The 22826-nt window shown below is 42.3% G+C and overlaps 1 protein-coding gene across 1 annotated transcript in view; it reads right to left on the reverse strand.

Moving 5' to 3' along the window:
* piezo2b (piezo-type mechanosensitive ion channel component 2b) overlaps positions 1 to 22826 on the reverse strand; it is an 82281-nt gene that overhangs the window by 48552 nt on the left and 10903 nt on the right. The window contains exons 3-8 of the mRNA XM_084546621.1: positions 20451 to 20573; positions 11861 to 11903; positions 9027 to 9189; positions 7000 to 7267; positions 5178 to 5391; positions 1630 to 1804 (exon numbers count right to left, since the gene is read on the reverse strand). Coding sequence (XP_084402747.1) covers positions 1630 to 1804; positions 5178 to 5391; positions 7000 to 7267; positions 9027 to 9189; positions 11861 to 11903; positions 20451 to 20573 — 986 coding nt within the window. The remainder of the gene's footprint in view (positions 1 to 1629; positions 1805 to 5177; positions 5392 to 6999; positions 7268 to 9026; positions 9190 to 11860; positions 11904 to 20450; positions 20574 to 22826) is intronic.

Here is a 22826-nt window from a genome sequence, read left to right on the forward strand (position 1 = left end):
TCAGTTCACTGTCTGGAATTTACTGGAGCTGTTACGGACGAGTTGTGCACTGAATTCAGCTAAATATCTCTCCACGGCCGCTGACTGTTTGCGTCCACGTTTCAGCTGTTATAGTTTAACAGTGGCTGCTTTCCTGGAGGAGACCAGGCATCATCAGAATAAGAGCTAGAGAGAAAAATCAGGCGGTGAAACGTTAAACATTAGCCGGTTTCGCATACTTGTCTAATGAAGCTTCTACTTGTATGTTTCAGATCCTGTAACTGATCACTGCATAAGTAAGAATGTGTTGTTATATGAATTTAAAACCCTTCACATCCGCCTCCTCTACAACTACAGAGGACTAAAAGCTTGGGAGACTTTAGTCTGTTGGAAAGAAATATGAAGCGATTACTTGTCGATTACTTTGTTCCTTGTCGCGTCACTCTAGTGTTTTTTACTCCTCTGTGTCTCTCCAGTGTTCCCAGAGTTTTGTCTCCAGTGTTGCCAGAGTTTTGTCTCCAGTCTCATGTTATGTTTTTGTCTTTTGAGAGTTTAGATTTTTTGTTTGCCTTTGGACTTCCTCCTGTTTCAGCAGCGCTTTTTGATGCCTTTTTGTTTAATTAAACTCAGTTTGTGCCCACATCTGCCCCCTCACTCCTTGTCCTGCACTTGGCTCCTACCTCCCCTGGAAACCCATAACATGCAGAGTGTTTTCTGCACTTTATCGACCCTGAAGTTGTTAACTAAAGTTGTTTCTGTATACTACAAGTGAAGCTGGAGTCTGCTGGACTATATATAATGACTGAACAAGTACACTCACTGTCCAGTTCATTAGGTACACTAGTGAGAACATAACAACATACTAATATAACAGTCCTGCACTAAATCTTTGCTTCATGACTAATTCAGTTTATGTTGAAACAGCGTCAGAAAGGTGGTAATTCAACTGTATGATCATTCTGGAGGAGGCCCACTGACTGAAATGGGATTGTCAAAATACTAGAGACGTGCGTCAGTACAACAAAATAAAAACACAGCGCCCTCAGATATTTAAAAAAAAATGTTGACTCCCATAACCTCCGTGAAACAAGATTTAGGGCAGGACTGTTATATCAGAATGCATTTGTTTTAACTTCCTGTACCTAGTAGAGTGTATGTGCTCTCTATAGATGGAGTTTTCATAGAAATGTGTGAAAATAAATCTTATTATAATGTCTAATCTTGTGTAGTAGAATAAAGATGTTGGAAAATTAGAAGTATTTCCAATAAATCATATAACAAAACCAGTGAACTAATTATGTTTCCATATCAAGACAAATAAAACTGGAAGAAAAATGGATCTGAGACATTCATTCATTCATTCATGAATTCATCTTCTGTAACTGCTTGTCCTGTGAAGGGTCGCAGGGGGGCTGGAGCCTATCCCAGCTGTCATTGGCCAAGAGGCGGGGTACACCACACAGAGAGACAGACAACCATTCACACTCACTACGGCCACTTTAGAATCACCAATTAACCCGAGGAGCATGTGTTTGGACGGTGGGAGGAAGCCGGAGTGGATCTGAGACAACTTACAAAAAATGTCACAAATCTGTGAAATAATAATAATAAAAAAGCCAGTGACAGTGCATTTGTGTCTGCTGTCCTCACCATCAGATTCTCGATGGGCTCCTGCAGCCAGAGTCGGATGAGCGTGGCCAAGGTGTAGTAGAGAATCAGCAGCATGATGGGACTGACAAAGTGGAACCACTGAGTCTTAGGGTGCACAATGATCTTCCAGGTGTAGGAGCAGTTGCTCTGGATGATGGGGGAGATGCCGAACACACTGCAGAGACAAGGGGGGAACAAGAGCGGGTGGCGTGATTATTGGCACGAGACGGGACTGTAAAGAGAAACGAGTACTGGTCACGGACAGAGCTTACAACGGTCAGTTTGGTGACTGTAATGGAAAAAGAAGGGATTTCTAAACAAAATAAATACAAAAATGTACATCTGTTATAGAGACAAGCATTCAATTTTAAATTAATTACCAACTATTATTCCTGCTAGATTTTTACATCAATAGATCGCATAAGTAGTTGAGAAAATTGTTCCTGATGACAGAAATTATTGCACTGTTGTGTATTTTCTGAAGCTACTTTGCATCTTACACCCGACATAAAATTAAATTTAATGAAATTAAATGAATAATGAAATTCTTCAAAACTTAAAATTGGTTTCCAAACACATTTTCAGCAGCAAATCCAGATTCATTTCCTTGAGTCGTGTTCCACTTGTGCAGCTACAGCAGGAAGCCAAAACGTATAAACGCTCTCAACTGCTTAAATATTTGTGTACAGCAGTTCCCAGTGTAGACCATATATCTTATCTGGCTGGGGGAACGCCTAAAGATCTTCCTGAAGGAGCCAGAGTGTGTGGTCGTAGAAAGGGATTTCAGGAAAACCTGGCGGAGGCCGGTGGGTATCTTAAAGCTGACTTGCCCTCATACGAACAGTTTTGGAAATTAAGTGTAGCCTCCGACTTTGATTGTGACTCTCCCTCTAACTCTGGAATCTGGAAAATGCATGGCCAGAAACCGTTTGTGCAGCTAAGGATGTCATATGATTCACTCCTCTTCCTCCAGGGCAGAACAAAGGTCATCTAGTCAGGAACTGCGCTGACGTATCCCAGTGACAGCGGGTCAGATTTAGAGTCCTCCTGAGTCTTTTTCTTTTATGCCATGCGGTCGAGTGAACGCCCCCTCCCGACCCTTGCACACTTCCTGAACAGTTCCTTCTTACAGCCGGGGAAGGCTCGCTGGTCACATGACTGGGGACTTCCATTGTAAGGCCCGGGAGGCAGGAAGTGGAGTGGAAGCCAGGCCTCTCAACAGTCTCACTCAGCACCAGACCCACAGCAAGGCCGAGTCACTGTCAACAAGGACAATTAGGGAAAGAACTGAGGCGGCCCATTGTACCGGTGATGGCTGCACACATTTAGGAGTTTCTCCCTGCAGAGGGAGGAAACAGGCCGCCGCGGAACTGAACGCGTTACTTTGATCATCACATTGGGCCTCGTTTTTTTTTTCACGCGGCGGCTGACAGAAATACCTCAGCGCTGTGGAAAGTCAACATGAGCGTGTGAGCAGATGATAAAATAGTTGGTCTGTTTGTGCAAAAAAAAAAAGCAATCAAATGAGAATCAGAGCCGTGGCCGTGAAAAGCGCTCGCCTGTATTCACCGCTGGAAACTTAAAAAAAGCAAATTTACAAGCCGAGCTGAGAGCCGTCCTCTGTGATACGACTGTAGACTTTAGCTTTATTTGGGAATATTTTGTTTTTTTAAGAACTCGTTTAATGAGAGTCCACGTTACTAAATTGTTTTAACTTTTAAATTAATTGGTGGCCTTAAAACAACACCGTAAAATGAAGCTTCTTTTCACAGTTCAGAGCCCTGTTTTTCACCTTTTTTCATTCATTTTAAAGATCTGCAGAGCTCTGAGGAGGTGGGAGCTTCTAATATGTTGCTTGGACAAACTCTTTGAGGCAATATGAGAAATACGTCACCAGAGAAAAGTAGAGTAAAGGTCTACTTTGGGAACGCTTCTGTGAGGTGGTGCACCGACACAACTGTTTGAACAAACTATTACTGCCGGTGCAGATGGTAAGAGAGGGGCCCATTAGTTCTAATGAGTTTGTTTTCTAATGAAAAACCTGTCAATGCAACACCGTAATCACCCCCCTTATCTTCCATCTGAGGCAGGAAGAATGGACGGGGAGGACACAACACGCGGCTCCTCGCTCAAGGCAGCCTCGGCTATACGTAGCTGTAAATAGCCTCGGCCCTGACACACAGCAGCACAGATTTCAAATGAGAAAGTGCGAGATCGATGTAATCCCGCAACACCAAGGGCACCGAGACATCGGCTGAGCTGAGGAGACAAGATGCAGCGGAGGCTGATGTGGCACAAGATGATTATTACGATTTGATGGAGCTACTGAACAGCAAAGTGCAAAATTTCAATTAAATTTAATGTAAAGCTAGGCCATGGACTAAACTTTATTTAATTTTAATCTTTTAAAATTAATTTACAAGGGCATCCTGGTGGTTGAGCAGTTTAAAAATGCACATACTGTTTAATCAATCGATCGGCTACTGCTAATAAATTTAACTGCATGCCTTATTGCATGTAGAAGTAGTGTACTTTCAAAATAAAAGCCCTTATTTATAATTATTAACATTTCCTCTGGGGCATTCATTACATTGTGTATCCCATGATTGTTTATCAAGGTGTGTTTTGAAGCACATTTGTGTGAAAATGCTGGAGAAAAAAAAAGTATTGTAAAGGCTTGAAGCAATTAATTTCTTAATGTTTATAGTGACATAATATTGTGTCAGCAGGGCTTGATGAATTCTGTTTAAAAAAAAACAAATTCTTGAATGAATGTTTATCATTTTAAGTATTTGGCCAGCTCCGGCAGAAAATCACTCTCTTGTCGAACGTCTTAGCGATTAGTAAATAAAGAGAGCTATTTGAATTCCAGGCCGTCGGTCAAACGCGGCGAGCTTACTGACCTGAGGAAGTTTCTGCCACAGCTTTCATTACAACTGTGACTAACGCATGTTGGCAAGACGTGCAACAGCGTGGCTTTACTCCAACCACAGCACTTCACCGCTGCGGCCGCAGACAGCTGATTGTCTCCTTTCTCATGCATAATTAAACAACGCCGGTCGTCGCGAAGGGCCTAAAAGCTCTGCTCCTCTTATTGATGTGCTGTGAGTAGGAGTTTGATATAGCTCCCCCTCCAGCTGGGTTTGCCTTTTCTTTTGCTATAATGTTTGTAACAATAGTAAATATTTATTATCGTTTAAACAAACTTGCCTTGGGTGCAATAAATATCGCTGAGTGGAAGGAGGTTGGGAGGCTGAGCTCTGCCGTCACATTATTTTCACATTATTAAGGAGTCTGGTAGCATTAGTCCCTGTTTAACCACAGAAATATAACTCATCACTTGACAAGAGAAACAGGATCTGATGCTGAAAGTTTAACTTTTACTAACTTATGTTCAGGAAACCATTTGTATTTTGTTTTTAAAAGGTTTGATTCATCTCCCTCAGACATACTGCAAATTAAAAAAAATGCATGAATGAACCTTGCATCATGTAAGACACTACAGATTTAGGCCCTTGGTTAGCAGGAGGACGCTGACAGAGTCTGACCTGATGTAGCTGTCGCCCGGCGGGATGGACTCCTGAAAGAACTGGAACTGGTAGAGGTAGAGGACGATGAGGTGTCCGGCGCTGAAGATGGCCATGAGAACGCACATGCAGCTGAAGAGGAGCGTGTTGAACGTCTTGCAGAGGGACCACCAGGTGCACAGGAACAGGAAGATGAAGAAGTAAACAGCCGAGGTCAACGAGGGAAGAATGATCCCTGCAAACACAGAAACAGAGGATTCAGAGACAAAAGACTGCAAGTTTAGTTTAATCCGTCATGCTTACGTATGAATATGAACCTTTGTTTTAACCTCAGAGAATATAAATACGAGCCAGGGACAGTGGCAAACCTCACCCGTTATTCAACGATTGGCTTTTCACGTAAATATACAAAAGTACTTTCCACTTCTGGACCTCTCAGTGGTTCTTTAGTTTTACTGATGGCGTATGAGTAACACGCCAAATCATGTCGCAGTCTCTTACTATACGCTTCTGGTTTTTATGTAATGCAGCGTAGTGCATTGTCCATTAAATTACACCCAAAAACCTTTGAATGTGTTGATATGACACGCATAATGTGCTATTTATACTATCACGTCTGTCGCTAGATAAACCTAAGTGTCGACAAGACGACTAATGTGATAAAAGACAAGAATATTACTTGAATCTTTGCTTTTTTTCCTTGACAACTAGTGAATAATTCATTTTACATATTCTCTAAATACTAAAATAACAAGATTTTGTGACAAGAAATCTGGGAACAACTGTCTTCAAGCAAGCCTAATATATTTCTGTGTTAAAATAAACCTAACGCCCTGTTAAACCCAACAGATAAATAGAAAATATGAAGAGACTCTCATGCACCGATCAGCCACAACATTAAAACAACTGACAGTGATGATCTCATTATGCTGAATTGTTTAGCATGCTCAGGTCCTGGCATTTGTCTGGATGTTACTCTGACACGTACCAAACACCTAAACATCCTTGCAGACCGGGCACCTACACCCCACGGCAACAACAACACTCTTTCATAGCAGCAGCCTCTCCCATGAGCAAAATGTACCCCGTCATGCTGCAAAAACTCCTCAGGAAGGGCTCAAAGAACGCTAATAATAACCCAAGCCGCTAACCCAGGCTCCAAACTCCCCGGATCCCAAACAAACAGAGCGCCAGCAGGATGTGCCAGACCAGGCCTGATGCACAAAAGTCCTGCCATTGAGCCCACTAGACCTAAAAGTTACCAAAGTCCTAGCGCCAGACACCACAGGACACTCCCAGAGGTCTCCAGGACCACAGGTCAGAGAACCCACACAGAATTGGGCAGGTGATCTTAATGTTGCGGCTGATTGGTGTTTATTGGACAGATTATGATAGAGAGAGGGGGTGACCTGAGGACTGTAGCCTGTCAAGTGGGTGACATTTACGGGCGCAACACAATCTCTGTTTTTACTGGAGTACCATGCAATGACAAAGTAGAACAGCAGATATTTAATAGTATTATTAAATAATGCTGGTCTTAGCTACAGTGGCGTGGAGACTCTGGCCCAGGGCAGGAGAGTAAAAGTGCTGAGCAATAATAACTCAACTCTACAGAAGGTGCCAAAGCAGTAAAACAGATCGTATACTTTATAATAATCTGTGCAACACTTTGTTTATACTAGCAATGTATCCCAGTCACGGAGAATGATTGCCTCTCTCATGCGAAGAGTTTCCATAGAACAGCGAACTACTGTTGACTGGAGTGTGTCACGGTCTGGTTGTTAAATATTCTCACAGATGAGACAGAAAGTAAAAAAAAAATTTAAAATTAAAAAAAACTCACCTGTCATGCCCAGCAGGATTGTGACCACTACCTTCCCCGCGGTGGTGATCAAGTTCCCGATGACCTCCTTCACTTTGGAAGCGACCTGCGCCACGAGCCGCAGAATCTTCATCTTGGTGCTCTCTTTCGCTTCCTCCTCCTCCTCGTCGTCCTCCTCATCCTCCCCATCCAGCTCGTAGTCGTCCTCGTCCTCCTCCGCCTCGTACCCCGCTTCGAAGTCCTCCTCCAGCAGGATGTTGTCTTCCAGGCTCAGCTTCTCCTCTTCATCCTTGGAGGTGGATCACAGTGTCATGTTACGTTTCAGTGTTGAGTGATGAATGGTGCCGCTTGGAGGTCAGAGCTCTCCATGGTGCTGAAAACTGTTTCCTACAGGTAGAACTAGCGTAACAGCCCCAGTGCATCCACCTGTGTGTCGCTAAGTGTCTGTCCTAAGAGTGAATATTTGCATATTTCGCATGTGGCTGCTTGAGACGTTATTAGCGGCCCTTAGCAGATGTTTTCCTCTGGAACCACATGTTGGCTTGACATCCAATCCAGTCAGTTCTTCCTTGGCTGCTGCATCTAACCAACTATGTGTCCTTCTTTCCCTACAGCCTCAGTGAAACATAATCACGAGCAAGCCTTTCACTTCAACACGAGTTAAAAAAACCAGGTGATACAAATCCTGTTTTCAATCAAACTATCATTTCAGCTCGCTGACGAGAATAAAAGCCTGAACGTAGCGAAGAAGAAGACTCTACGGATGACTTTCTGGTGTTTCTCCGTAATGGGAAGCGATGCCATCTGTGCCCAGCCCGAGCAGCTCAGCTGAACTAAAAGTGAATGTGGATTTAATTAACACTGAGTCATAAAGAGGAGGGAGGGCTTGCCAGGGGATGGGGGCTGTTTTCCAAGTCATCAGCGCTCACAGGGAACTCTCTATTCACAGTCCTGCTCTGCCTCTGACCCACCCCCCCCCCTCAGCTCGTGAAGCTCGGTGGGGGCAGTACGCCGCGCGCAGAGCTGGACAACAGACCACCTGCTCAAATAGCGACTCCATTTTCAACTTTTGGAGCCGAAAAATGCGTCTCGGGGAAAGAAAAAATAAAAAAAAAAGTATATCTGATCTTTTTGTGTGCATGTCAAATGGTGCTCTTTTACCACTGTCAACACAGTCGGCGGGTCCAGAAATCCAAAATAAGTTTGCGTAGAGATGTTTACAGTGGGGTTTTTGGCCTTCTGAGGTGTTTGGAGAAAGTTTCTTGGACCAGGCTGAGACATTTCCTCCACATATTTATGAGAACTTGATTCTCCACTTTAAGGACATAAAGGTCTGATTGTACGGTTTCACAGATGGTTTTAGGTGTTTATCGCAATCGACATCCTAACCCACATCTGCGCATTCTTCGCGTAAGTCTGCATCGAACAACGGCAGAAACAATGAATCAACCAAAAAAGCAGCAGCGCCCTTTTTTCACTGCTTCCCGTCTTTCGGTTTCCTTCCACCTCTTTCTCAGATATTCGATATTTCTGAAAAACTTCGCTGGAAAACTTGTGCAAATTAAGAGTCCTGTGTTACAATGACAACCTCACAACTATAAGCTGTTACTTCACAGATTATATATATAGCTCAACGGCTTGATTTCGGTGTTTATTTCTGGTGCTTAATTAGGTTTTAAATACATAAATTGTTATCTAAATTGTAATTTAAAGATGCTTATTTTCAATGTAGTGAGACACCATTACAAATGTGCACTTTAAAATAAACGGCACAGTCTTGCAGCCTGTAATTAAAGGCAGACCACAGCGCCCTCTTTGTGATTAAATGTCAACAAATATGATTCCCTTATGACTAAAGTAATAATTAAAGTAATTCATAAAGGAAACTACTTAGTTTTATGACAATAATTAAAGTAAACTCCAGCTTCTGTCCTTGCTCGAACACAGCTACTGTACTGTGTTCATTAACATTTGGTGCGCTCGTGAATTTAATCCAATAAGACAGACGGACAGAAGCGCGGTGCACGTCAGCACAAAGTGAAACCCACTTGTTCCTCCGCTTCGAAGTCTGCGTTGTACTGGGCCATGTCCTCAGGCGGCCTCTTCTGGACCAGACTGCGACACAGCAGCCAGATGGCCAGGCCGACCACGAACATGCCGATGTCAGGGAAGAAGACTCGGATGCCGTTCCCCGCATCTGCACCAATCACGCTGGGGACAAACAGAAAAACAGAGAATGCACAGTGACAGAAAGCAGACGCCGGTTTCCTGAGCGTTAATATGCATCCCAAAATTGGGATTTGCTTGCAAGGATCGCAACCAAAATGATGGAAATTGGGAGCGGGTACAACACGCTTAACTGTCCATGGGCAATCACCTCTAATGTGAAACAGCTTTTATTGAGAAATCCAGGGACTTGTGGTCGCTCATTTTAATTCACTTGGATAAGACCCACAAAGAAATGCGCTGTGCTGCGTTTGAAACTCTCTGGGATCTCTTTGTCACATGTCTCTCTGACGTTTTAAAAATAAAAAGCGGTCAAACAGCATCCAAAAGACTTCCCCACTGTGCTCCGTGTTCACGCACACCAGGAACGGCTCTAAAACTCATGAGAACACACATCACGCTACCTGTTCACACGAGCGCATGGGAATCTGGACTTTTCCGCTGCTTTTCAACTGTTTATTTATTTATTTTTTTAATATGTTGTTGTGTTGAATTCTTCAGCTTTTATATGGCGTACCACCCTCTTTAATGAAATCAGGCTTGCCGGTTTTTAAATGTATCGCTATTAACAAGTGAGTGAAATTCCATTCAAACGAAAGGAGGCCATGAGAATGTGTTATTTTCTCCCTTTTTCTTTTTTTTACTGAACTGTGAAAAACATGTTTACTCCCTTTTAAAACTGCATCCTTTGTTCGTAATAAGGTGGCCGGCACAATTAGCCCTCTCTATTTTCTTTTTTATCTGCACTGTTCGAAAACGGCCCAAACAAATTTGCCTTTTTGACGACTCACCTGGCACTATCTTCCCTCAAACACGGCGAGCGAATGTATAAACAAGCCATATTTACCTCATATCTGATCCGCATTAATCAACTAAATTGTGACATTGTTTGAAGTCTAGTAGATTTATCGCCGTGGGCAAACAAAGCTTTTGTAGCATTTCTTATTTGATTAGGCTGCTCACCTTTAACCAAATACAAGACGGTTTGTTCAGACAGGAAGATAAACAGCGGCGGGTGAATTGTTGCCATGACTGCTACAGCAATGTCAGGCTTCAAATAATCCTATGCGATGCGTTTATGCCGCCCGAGGACGCGTTTTTTTTTACGAGGTGTCATGATTGCGTGAAGAATTGAAGCAAATAAAAATTGTCCTTGAAATGGCTAACAGGTTTCAGAACCTTTAAAACTCTCTTTTATCATGCTAACCAATTTCTATTTCAGTTTTACAGGACACGCTGCATCCTGTGTTTGGCGACTTTAAGTGTTTTCTTTACATTTCATGCTGCGCCCCGAGTGCAATTAAACAGCTTACAGTAAACGAAACATACTGGTGAATCCGTGACGAGGGCGGCGGACCAAAAGCTGACCGAATGTTTGGATCTTCTTACAAAGCGTGCTCATATTCTGGCCTTGAGTGGATACAAAGCTTATAAAAGTTAACAAGTTGAAAACAGAGTGCTAATCATCACGGTGGAAAGCACACACTCTGATACATAGTTGGACCTCGGGCTGCTGTTGGACAGTTTTAATCTGATCAAGGACGTCTGTTTCCATGTGCTTTATTGTTGTGAAGCTTCGTGCATCCTCGCGCGGATAAAAGAGATGGAAACCGTCAGAGCCAAGCACAGCTGAGCCAGGGGCTGTAATGACTCCTACTTTCCCATACTTATCATTTCAGGGAATTAGCTGTTGCTAAGACCTGTCTTCACTGCCCCCGGCTGCAGGGGTAATTAGTGAAAAACTACAAACACAGAGACCTCAAATATGTCCTCACACCGTATAAATATTTGGTATTTATAGAGGATTTGAAAAGGTCAGCGAAGGAGGAAACTGAAGGATCTGTCTGGGTGAAAATACAACAGCTGTTAAAGCTCTGTCGACTCCTATGCATGTGAGTTGAGCTCTACATTTTCCTCCTTACCGGCAGCGAAATGCACCAAATGCGGCTGTAAACACTGTATGTATATACCGCGGCCTCAACACAAACAGGTAAATGCACGCGAGATAAAATGTTTATGGCTCTACTTCCGCCACTTACTGTACACTATCCACCGAGAGTTCGTTGAGTACTGGAAAAAGGACGCGGCTGAGTTTGGACATTCCCGTACTCAGGAAACCACATCTAATACGATCACGGGGATGCGAGGAGACAGGCGCGGCAGCTAAAGCTTTGAAAAATAGGCCCCGTCAAATGATGACAGGCGTAACTCGGTTTAGCGTTCATCAAGAATCCACACAGGGACAGGTTAGGAGCGTTTCTGGAGCTGGCGAGATGACGGGCCAGCGCGGCTAAATGCAAAAAGTGGTGTTTAATGTTATTGCGGGGATGCTATATTTGGAACACTTTTCACAGTCAATGCAACCTCTCAATTGTGAATACAGTGGAAGATAAGAGCTGAATGAGTTATATTTGACAGGTGTTGATTCGGAATAAAAAGACATTATCTCTATGATAAAAGAAGCCCGATTATATATAGCGTTGTGTCGCCCTTTCTTTCACCTGTTCACATGTGCATGCAACCAATTACTTATGAACTGACAAACCAGAGGACAGAAAAACTGCATGATAATCAAAGGAGATGTGGTATTATTTGACAGATGCTTGAAGGAATCTGCAAAGTGAATATTCGTCGGTTTAATAAAGTACAATCTTACCTCTCAAAGCCAATTTGTCTTATGGATTTCTCCAACGTGGAACCTGCACAGAAACACATGAAGTACTTTCAGCCAAAGAAATGCACCTCAACACCTCAAGTAGCACTTCTATATCACAGTTACTAAAAATAAAAAGCAGGGTTACAGGTAGTCGAGCAAAGGCACAACTGCACAAAACTGTCACAGCAGTAAAAATATATAATTTCCATTATTATATGCTGTGACTCTGTTAATAAAATGTCCTTAAATCTTGAATGAATCCCGCATTTCTGCACATGTATATCATTTCCAGGTGCAGAAAGATAATCAATATATCCGTGTTCACGTCAGAAAATAAAAACCTTTATTGCATGCTTTGTTTGTACAACTTTGACTGAATGAAGTGTTCCTGAACGTCACTCCAGCACTCAGGGAGAGGTTTACAGTTATTCAAGTTGTTTGGCCTTTATTCTGCTGCCAGAGAAAACATAACATCGACGTGCGACTTGAGGATCTCGACTCGGCGACACATCAGCACATCCAGGTGGTTTGTTTGCGTATTAGGTGAATAATTAGGTGACAATCTGCTGAGGCGGTGGTGGGGTTTCTAGTTTATAAACGGCAGCGAGGCGAGCGAGGATAGCTTTGGGTGGACGTAACTCGGCGCAGGCGGCAGACAAAACGCCTCGTCCGACTGGTTTTATCAGCCGTTCTTGTCAAAAAATAATATGAAATCTATTCCAGAGCCGTGAGAGAAACTGAACAAGCAATTTGGGATGATGGTTCAATATCCTCAAAACAATACGAAGGCAGACGAGAAAGATATATATTAAAAAAAAAAGCTTAATTGGAAATACATAATACTGTGAACACTTAAAAGCAGAAGAAAAAATGCAAACTTGACACATTAGTCACATATTAGTCAGAAACAGGAAACATCTTTAAAAAGCATAATTGTCTGTCAGTAATCCCAGTGTTGCTGTATTACTCATCCTTGACAAAAACAGCTGCGAGACTCACTGCTGCAGATGTCATGTGCCCACATCATTTGTGCAATGACAGAAGAAAGGTGCACACCCAGAAATATATTCATAGAAATTCTGGTTTGGATAGAGGTCAGTGGGTATGTGACAACACAAACTGTTGAGAAACCTTAAAAAGACAAAAACATCTGTGGAGGGAGGAGGCCAGATGGATGACTAACCCCTGACGGGACCTCTGACATTAAACACTTGACCCAAAATCATCGGTCCACCCACACACAGACACTCCCATTTCATTTCAAAGAGGCGCAGCGACGAGAAATGACCGGTTTTGGAAGTTATGCAACAGAAGTAATGGCTAAAAAAATAAGCAACAAAGCAACAAAGCAACAAAAGCAAAGCAGTTGTTTTTATATTTATTACCATAGATAGTCTATAAAGATGAACGGTGGAACTGCTCCTCAAAAGTGAAGCCAAAACAAGTAGAGCTCCCCCTGGTGACTGGCTGCAGTATAGGTCATAAGCTCCGCCCCCTCCATGTTAGTGGATGGGACTTTGGTCAAACTAAAACACTAAAATACACATAAAAAAGTTTTTTTCAAGGATGGTTTCAGTCATTTTAGGTAGTTAATATAATAGGTAGATAATATAATACTGATCCATGCCGTTCAACATAATTAAACAAAAACACGAGTGATTCTGGTGGAAGTGTGGTTGGGTCATCGATGTCGTGTCTCCATGTGGCTCCACTCTCAGACTCTACTGCGCAGACTCTGACTCCAGAGTCGCAAGATGGCACCGCCCGTATCCCCGGGAAAATAGCATGAGTTTGGCCAATGCAAGGAAGTGGAGACACATTGTCCATATTTATATACAGTCTATGTTTTATATGTATGAATGAGTGAAGCTATGTCAAATGTATACGTACATATGTGTGGGTATACTGTCTATACTACATATACCAATCTATTTATTACATCTTTTTATATACTTTTTTTATATATATACCTTTTCTATGTACCTACAATGACAATGAAGTTGAATCTAATCTATTATTGGTAGTAGTACTACTACTACTACTCTGGCACATACTTCAATGTGGTAAACCATCTCTATCATTTTATAAATTTACTTCAATCATGAATTGATAATCACAGCAAAGTTAATAGCCGAAAAAGTATTAGTATTAAAGGACTAAAATTAGAGTAGTTAACAAACAGGCATAACAAAGAATCTAGCTCTCCTCAGTCCACTGCGGATCCTTAAAGGCCCCGACACAGCAAACGGACATTAAAAAAAAAAAAAACTACCGTCAGCAAAGGCCGACTGTGTGTCTGGGCCAAAAGGTTGAACTTGAACGCACCGCAAAGACTACAGCCAACAGCCAGCTGGCTCATACGGTACAGTACATCCTGCGCATGCATCAAAGACTGAGTGACCAGGAGAGTTACCATTAGGTGAGAGGCTAGGAAGCTAGGAAGAGCTACAAACTGAAATACAGAATCATGAATCATGCTGATCAGTCTGTAGTTTATTCATTATAGGTGATTATGTTGTATATCTGAATGTTGAGATGAGATAAACAAGAAATACCCTCTGTGTCCGTCAAACGTCGTAATTTAGTTTTCTTTCATAGAACGACTAATTTAACACGCTGACCCAGTTGAAAAGCTGCCGACACGGGTCCAACTAGTGCCAGTAGTGAGGGAAACAGCGGAGAAAACTAAGGCCGCAGGCGCTCACGACGGTCTGCCACTGGAAAAAGTTCAGGTTGGCGTGTCACAGCCCTAACATCACCGTTACATTGCATTCATTTGGTATGTAGGTCGCAGGAATTGAACCAGCATTGCTTCACCACCTCCGAGGGATGCATTCGAGAGAAAACTATCCAAAAGGCTCCTTTTAAAACTGTTGCTGGCCGGCTTAAGCGCCTGATTTGTTAGCAACCGCATCAGAGTTGGAAGCCAGAGGTTCATCAGTACCGTGTTTTATTTTGGATTCTTTTTGTTTCTCGAAATCACTTGAGGTAGTAGCTTTAGTTTGGGAGACGGCTCATGAGCATAAACAACGGGGAAACCTTATACCAAACACACCAATCTAAGCAAAATTACCCTGGAAAGAGAATCTAAGCAGCAATCAGTAAATATCTGTGATGCCAACCAGCTGTAGTACGAACTCCTCTGCAGTTTGGATGAGAGGCAGTGCCTTGTGAAAACTTGCACAAGAGATAAGATCCATTGATGTTGCTCTGTTCCATAAACATCCCCCGCAGTGGTCGATAAAGGTCATGGATTTCTTAATGCCCCAGATAGAAACCCAGTAACCACAAGCCAAACAGACTCCAAACATCTGCAACACGTAACTTCACCCAGCCCAAACTAAACCCACAGGTGTAAGAGGAAACCCTAACTCTGTGTGATATCATACTCGAGGAATGCCAAAGGTAAAGCCAGGCCAGTCTAATCCACACAACGACAGAGGAATATTGTGTAATACAGACCGAATTCAGCAACTTCTGGAAGAGAGACTTTCTGCCTGCTGAGGCAAAGCCGCTTTTCACCCCAACTGCGCACCAAAAATACCTGTCCTCGCATTTTATGTGAACATCATAAAACAGCCTTTGTACTTGCTGGGCCGTTAACCTCTCTGCACAGCGTTTCCTTGCACTCTCCCTTCTGTCTCTGGGGACTAATGTCAGTTGCCCCCTTCACACGGAGACTGGCGATATGCAAGGCCAACATTTCAACAAGTCGTAGCCGTTATCGGGAAGTCTGAGTTAGCAAAAGTCTCACATTTAGAGAAGAGCGGACAGGATATGTGTGGGCACAAAGGTCAGCAATGCCGTCTGCGTGACTGGCGGTGAAGAGAACCACAAAACAGCCATTTATGAGCTGGGGAAATATCCATTAGAAGAGGGACAAATGGGATGTACAAACCCTGTTATATGGTAGGTTTTAACCTACTTAGTAGCCAGATGGGTGGGGGTAGACACTCAAGAACCACCTATAGGAAAGTACCTCAAAGTGCGTGTAAAGTATTTATTTTTTTCTATTTAAGTGACATTATCTGAAATGCAGGGAACTCCACCCATTCGGCGCCCTTTGACGGTTAACACAAACTCTTTCAGCTGTTTGTAAATGCCTCGCCCGCGTCGAGTCATCACACAGGAATGACAGACGACTCCAAAGGAAGCCGTCGCCGGCTCATCTGGTGACCAGTCGCTGACCTGCCCTAACAGCTGGAGGTGTTAGCTTTTTTGGAAAGGATTTCGCCGTTTCATTCTCAACTCAAGTTTTCTGCTCTAATGGCGTATTTGGCCGCGGCGGACAGAGGAAATTATATAAAGTTATCCGGGGGAGGACGACCGCCTCACCGTGAAGGAGGACTCCTTGTTTATACTTGGCTGCCAAAAGGAAAAGGGTGTCGAGGAGGCTAAATACCAGATTTAGAAACCTGAGATAAGGCATTTTCTCAGAGCACAGGCGGCGGCGGATCAAGGGGACAAAGAGTAATGTCTGACTTCCTGTTGTATACATAACCCATAAATAAAAATAGTAATAGGGTATCCTCAACTTCAGGAAATGGAAATCCCCACAGTTTGCATGTAAACTATCACCACTGGGGCAAAACCATGAGTTGACTAACGCACACGCATATAAAATATTGTGCAGTGTTTACTTTACCTACAATTTCTTCACCTACCATGTGAAGTTTATCACTGCGAGACATTTTATTCATGATGTTTATATAAATTCCACACTGTGCTTTATGAATTTTTGAGAAATTCCTAGCAGCTCAGAGCTCATACTGCTGCAGATAATGATATAAAGTCTAAATGATATAAAGCAGAACGTTAAATAGGTTGACTTACAGATAACCATCGAGCCTTGAGACAAACTTAAACTCATTTCTTTATTATTATTTGAATAAAGCCAGTTGTTTTACTCCTGTTTCTGCTAAAATAACACCTATATGTGTTTATTTGAAGTCACAGCCTATATCAATTTGAGCAGTCTTAAATTATACCTTAAATTTATGACTTATGTCTTATATTTACTAATTCCTAATTAACTAATCTTATATAAAAGACCAAAATCAACTATATTAACTCTATCTTAGTATTTTCTAAATGTCCCAACCTGCCAGTATCTTTTTCTTGTTCCCAATAACGACCTTAACAGGCGACAAATACAGTACATACTTATTTTTATTTTATTTATGTCATATTTATGTCCTGAAACAGCCAGGTACTGAATATTTTAACAAACAAATGTAATAGTGTATAAGTTTGGGACTATTTTCACCTGTGGATTAAAACACATTTGGTGAAGCTGATGTGAAACTAATAACAATAATAATGGGAGGAAGAGGAAATAAGAACGAGTAAGAATTGTTCATTGTTGGTTTGGATCATGATTTGTTACTACCAGAAAAAATATATATTTATATCTAAGTTAGGGCCAAATTATTAGCACGTAGTTAGCAAGTTCTTCTTTAACTTGTGATATATACACTTATACTGATTAGTGTGAAAATAAGTCATAGTTTAAAATCGAGTTAACGTAGGTAACTACTGCTTACATAAATAGAAAGGCAAGCAGAAGGATAACGCAACGTTAAATAAAGTAGAAGGACAGACTTCCCGATTTCATCACTCCAGGGTTTGATCTGCCAAAAACTACAGCCCCTGAGACGTCAGTAATAAAGATTTCCTTGAGAGCATATTTAGTCTACCCTCTCTCAGCGACTCTGTGCGCCGCCTGAGGCCATGGGCTTCACTCTGCCTCCTGAGCTGGCTGCCCCGGACGGAGGGGGAGCGAGTCAGTTCAATTAGAAAGAACAAGTCATGAGCACTCAAGGTCAGGGTCCGTCTCGTCTAGACACATTCATTATTATCGCGTTTTTACAGTTTGATACAGGGTTTCATGAGAAGCCCAAGGCCGCCTATTAACACCTTCACTGAGTCAGTAACTCACGGTGTTTGCTTTACTGGCAGCAAGTATCTCCTTTTTTCTACGTCGCCATATGGCACAAGGAAGCTAATTACACCGAGGAATGTGCTGGACTAAGATAAGAGTGAGGATAGTCCAGAAAGTGTGAATTATTATTGACTACATTTTACTCTCTCCTGTGAATGGTGCATGTCTTCACTTATTGTTTTGGATGGAAACTTCCCCAGAGGCTGAAAAAAAAAAAAAAAAAAGCTACAACTTTACTGGTGATATACAACTTTGTGACACTGCACCGACGGCTGGGTTCAGAGCTTCTGTGTGATGGATGGGACACATGTGAGCACGCAATCTGTCGTGAACATGTGGTCTCACAAGTAGAGATTTTCAACAAATTTGTTCCTACATGAGTGCTCAGATTGTTCTGGAGAAAGAGTCGCTATCTGTTAAAAGCACCGACTGACAGGATCTAGGGTTTCTTTTCCAACTAAAGCAGGGGTAACGTCTGTACGGCTGTGTTTCATAAGATTCATTTACACTTCTGGGTTGAGGGGTTACGCTACATCATAGCTCATGTGCACCTCCTAAAAAATGTAAACACACACTCGAGCCACGGGATACTAGACGAGAATATCTATGACTGGTCAGTGTGGGTTGCTCTATGTTTTCTCCAACAGGTTTGTGGAGCTAATTGAAATTATTAAGAGTCAAGGAGTCATTAAAACACACTTCAAAAAAGGCTTTTTGGTAATAAACCAAACAAATCTAGAGAATAATGAAAATTAACATGAATATTCTCATATTAAATAATGAAACAAGGCAGATCTGCTCAACTCGTATCACAAAATATTCATTCATTTATTTTCTGTAAACGCCTTTCTTCTGGAGAGTCGGAGGGGAAGGCTGGAGTCTATCCCAGCTGTCACTGGGCAAGAGGCGGGGTACACCCTGGACAGGTCTCCAGTCTATCACAATGAGACACTCACATTCACACCTACGGCCAATTTAGAATCACCAATTAATCTAATTAGCATGTCTTTGGACGGTGGGAGGAAGCTGGAGAACCTGGAGAGAACCCACGCAGACACATGAAGAACATGCAAACTCCACACAGAAAGGCCCAGTCGCCCGGTGGATTCAAACCTAGAACCTTCTTGCTGTGAGACATCAGTGCTAACCACCACGCCACTGTGCCGCCCTCATCACAAAATATTATTATATTCAGTTAAATGTAATGAGCAATGTGTCAAGTCCATACGATCCAGCTCCTCCTCACCAAAAACACATGAATGGGAATTTCTAATAGAGAGCCGAAGTCCCGCCCCCTCTACTTCCGGGTTATGGGACCTATCTTTCGAAAAAATATGAACGGCAGTCTATGGCGAAAGATAAATTATTTTCTGGTCCCGATCAACTTGTGCCTTGGATTATACATATGTTGTTTTTCAGAATAAAAAATGATTTTACATGTCAAGAATGTCACAGTTTGTCGCAAGATAGTTAAGTAAAACGCTATGGAAAATACGTAATTAAACGAACTACAAGTCCCGCATGCTGGCGCGTACAGAACCGACCAAAACTCCCTTCGTTTAACTACAGCTCTCGACATGACCCGATTTATAATGATTTTCACCTCGTTTGATGCTTCTGCCTTCGTCCTGGAAGAAGACGGTAAAGCTCAACAAGGAGACAGCCATAGTTCTCTAGGGATCTCTAGAGAGATGTAGTTCACTAAGCGATCTCATACAAAACCTAATGTTGTTCAGCTTATTTAGGTCAAATAATTTATCTCTTGACGTGAAAAATTATCTTTTAAATTCACACACATCATATGTGAAATTCATGCCACAATTCGATCGGGACCAAAAAATAATTATTATCTCTCCATAGACTGCCGTTCATATTTTTTCGAAAGATAGGTCCCATAACCCGGAAGTAGGGGGGCGGGACTTCGCCTCTCTATAAGGTCAGAGTTCAGGAGTTGCGTCATGTTTTATACGGTTAATATGTCAAAGATGACTGATTCTTTGAGGGCCTGAGTCCCACTGTACTGCAGATGTCTTACATGGCGTATCCTGCTTTGCACTGTTTACTTGTATAGTCTTTACTGGTCCTTGCCCTTTTATTTTTATTTTTTTTTCAGTCTCCTAAGGATGTACTGTATATGGGGAAACACAAAAAGTTAATAAATATATCATTAAACAAAAAAAAAAAGAAAAGAAAAAAGATATTTCCAACGGCGTGATCCGGTCGTTAGCTTGCTAAACTGTTAGCCTCGGTGTTAGCTGCCTAGCACCAGTGTTCTCACGACTTGAGGTCTGATGTTTCCACTTGAACGCTAAACAATTTGTATACACAATTTCCCATGTGATAACCAAGAGCTCAAAAGTTCCTCTTGAAGGCAGAAGTGCATTGAACTATTAATTAAAGAATCTATAACAGGACTTTGGCACCGATAGCACTAACAGTACTGAAAGGTGGACTTTAAACTGTAACACAGGACAAAAGTGATTTTTGACCTAATCGCACATGGGAATGAGGATGAAAGTCAGTTTCCGATGCCTGACCAATCAATCAGCTCTATTCCTGGTTCTTGAATTCTTAGTTTTCATGTGTCGTTATACACAACAAACGTCACTTCCCTCGGAGCCGTGACTATAAAGGCCGCAGTGTACTCACAGTCGGAGGCGATGGTGTAGTTCCCGGCCACGAGGCTGTTGATGGTAATCTGATAGATGATGTGGAGCAGCAGGAAGGACATACTGGTGAAGCACAGAGACTGCAGCAGACGCCCTGTGTGGCCTGAAAGGAGGAGAACAGTTCACACTCACTCAGTTTTAAGGATTCCCACGTGTTATTTCTGCCGTTCATGCACCGAAACACAGAAAAGGACCTCTTTGGTGGTTTGTTTTTTTAGACGCAACACAAAGCTCCTTCTTTGCAACGTTAAGAAGTATTTCTGAAGTCTTGCAGTTTTCTCAGGACAGATGGAGGAATGTATTTGAACACGTCCAGCTGTTTTCTATAACGGAGAACAACCACTGGTTCTCATTTTATTTCATAGAGTCTGGGGCTACTTTCACTGAATTGCTAAAGGAGGTGAGGGTGACTGGGAGAGCACCCAAGGGGGATTTACTGTGGATCACAATACATATCCTGTTTAAGAACTGGTAACACTACCATTGCGCAAAGCTTATTTCTGTTGAAAAGTCAAATAAACATTCTGGTGGACCACAATATCTCTAAGTCTTTAATTCATCGTTGAGCAAAACCAGCTATTATTGATTTAAATTCTTGAGTTTCTGGCTTCAGCAGCTGTTGGTGTTCACAGATGATGACATGGCTGTGTGAGGCCATAAGAGCGTATACTATAGGTGTTGACTGACCACTGTCCCTTTCATGTAGGTAAAGAATACAGATGTCAGTGGACAGCTGGACCGGGGAGGGAAGGATGCGAGCAGGCTGGGGAGCCGCCACAGATGTTCAACACATGGACGTTTTACAGTTTTACAGTGCACCTACAGGTATTTGGGATAATTTCAGGAGTTGTTATGGTGATGACTCTCTACACAAGGATATTTCAGAACATTTCTATAATGTAAATGTAAATGTAAATGTCCATCTTTAGAGAAGGATGAGCTTCATGAAACTTTTGTTCTTTTATGAAAATCTCACAGAGCCATCAGCCACGTAGGACTAAATTGTCCAACGTGTCAGTTCGGTCCGGTAGTTCTTGAAGGACCAACATCTCCATCTCATTAAATTTACTGCATCCTTGCGGGGAGTGCACAACAGTTTTACGATTGTAAGGCACAATATCCTGGCTTGAGTGAGGTGCTACCGCGGTGCCTCGGGCCGCTGGAGGGCCAACCCGATCACATCGTGTGCAGCAACTCACCACGTCAGGCTTATTAAATGCTGAAAACAATTTGTGCTAATTTCCCATTGCAATTCCCCGAGCTTCCACAAAGAAGTAAAAGAATGCTTGTAAACGCGAGGTATGAGGAGTTTTAGCAAGCTTCTGCACCCAAGTGGGTCCTAAGGCTCTGGATGTTGAAACCCGCTTTGGCTCTGTTCACCTATTTTCCTATTTGCAATACATTTTTGTTGTGTGACGGCCATCTGCGTTTGTGACACTCTGCCGCAAAACGTGGTCCCGGGTGCACTTTTTAAAGTGCTTTTTAAAAAAAAAACAAAGGGCATTGTTCGGACTTAACAACTGTTCAGTTTTCCAGAGCAGTCAGATAATTGTGTCCATTTGACAACCTGATGTAGACACGTGGCCTTGCCAAATCATAGTTTCAGAAAAAGCCAACTTGGCCCTCGTGAGGAAGCCCGTGCCAGACTTAACAAAAGAGGGAACAAAGAGTGTCAGGTCTTAAAAAGGCATGACGAAGATGGATTTTTAAAAAGCCAAAGCAGGGGACGCGTTAAAGCCAGACACCCGCTGTTGAAAGTCTACAAGCTAAAACATAAACCTGGTAAATCACCCATAACATAAAATATTTATACAGATTCACGCAACAGAAATAATAGACTCTCCTAAGGGAGGCTGTCACATCAGAGCCCATTCAACCAGGCGCATAGCACCGACTCTTGAAAAGCTTCCTCCTCGTGCGAGAGCAACAGTTTAGAGTTTGTTCACCTCCACTGAGGATCCAATGCCTTCGGGGGAACGTGAAGTCAAATACTGTAATTACGACTTAAGAGAGTAAATCACAAACAAGTTGCATAAGACTGGATTGGAGTCTCGTATACTGATGCGTCCTTGGGCGCTGCTGCAGCTTTTTAAAACAAATTACATCCAATGAATTATGCATGCGCAGCATTTGGTTTAAATTAACTTCTCAAATTTAAAATTCAATATTAACCACACGTCCTTAAAGACTGAACGACAAAATGAAGCGGACCTTTATGACAAAGGATTGAATTTGGCACGTTGGCTTTTCTCTTCGGCACAATAACATTTCTTACGTTTCTCTATTTAGACTAACTACAAAAAAATTTGCATAACGTCAATAATGAAGAAATGCCGTGGCCACAGCCAGGAGAAAA

This window comes from Chelon labrosus, assembly GCF_963514085.1.
Source record: "Chelon labrosus genome assembly, chromosome: 6".
Taxonomy (NCBI): domain Eukaryota; kingdom Metazoa; phylum Chordata; class Actinopteri; order Mugiliformes; family Mugilidae; genus Chelon; species Chelon labrosus.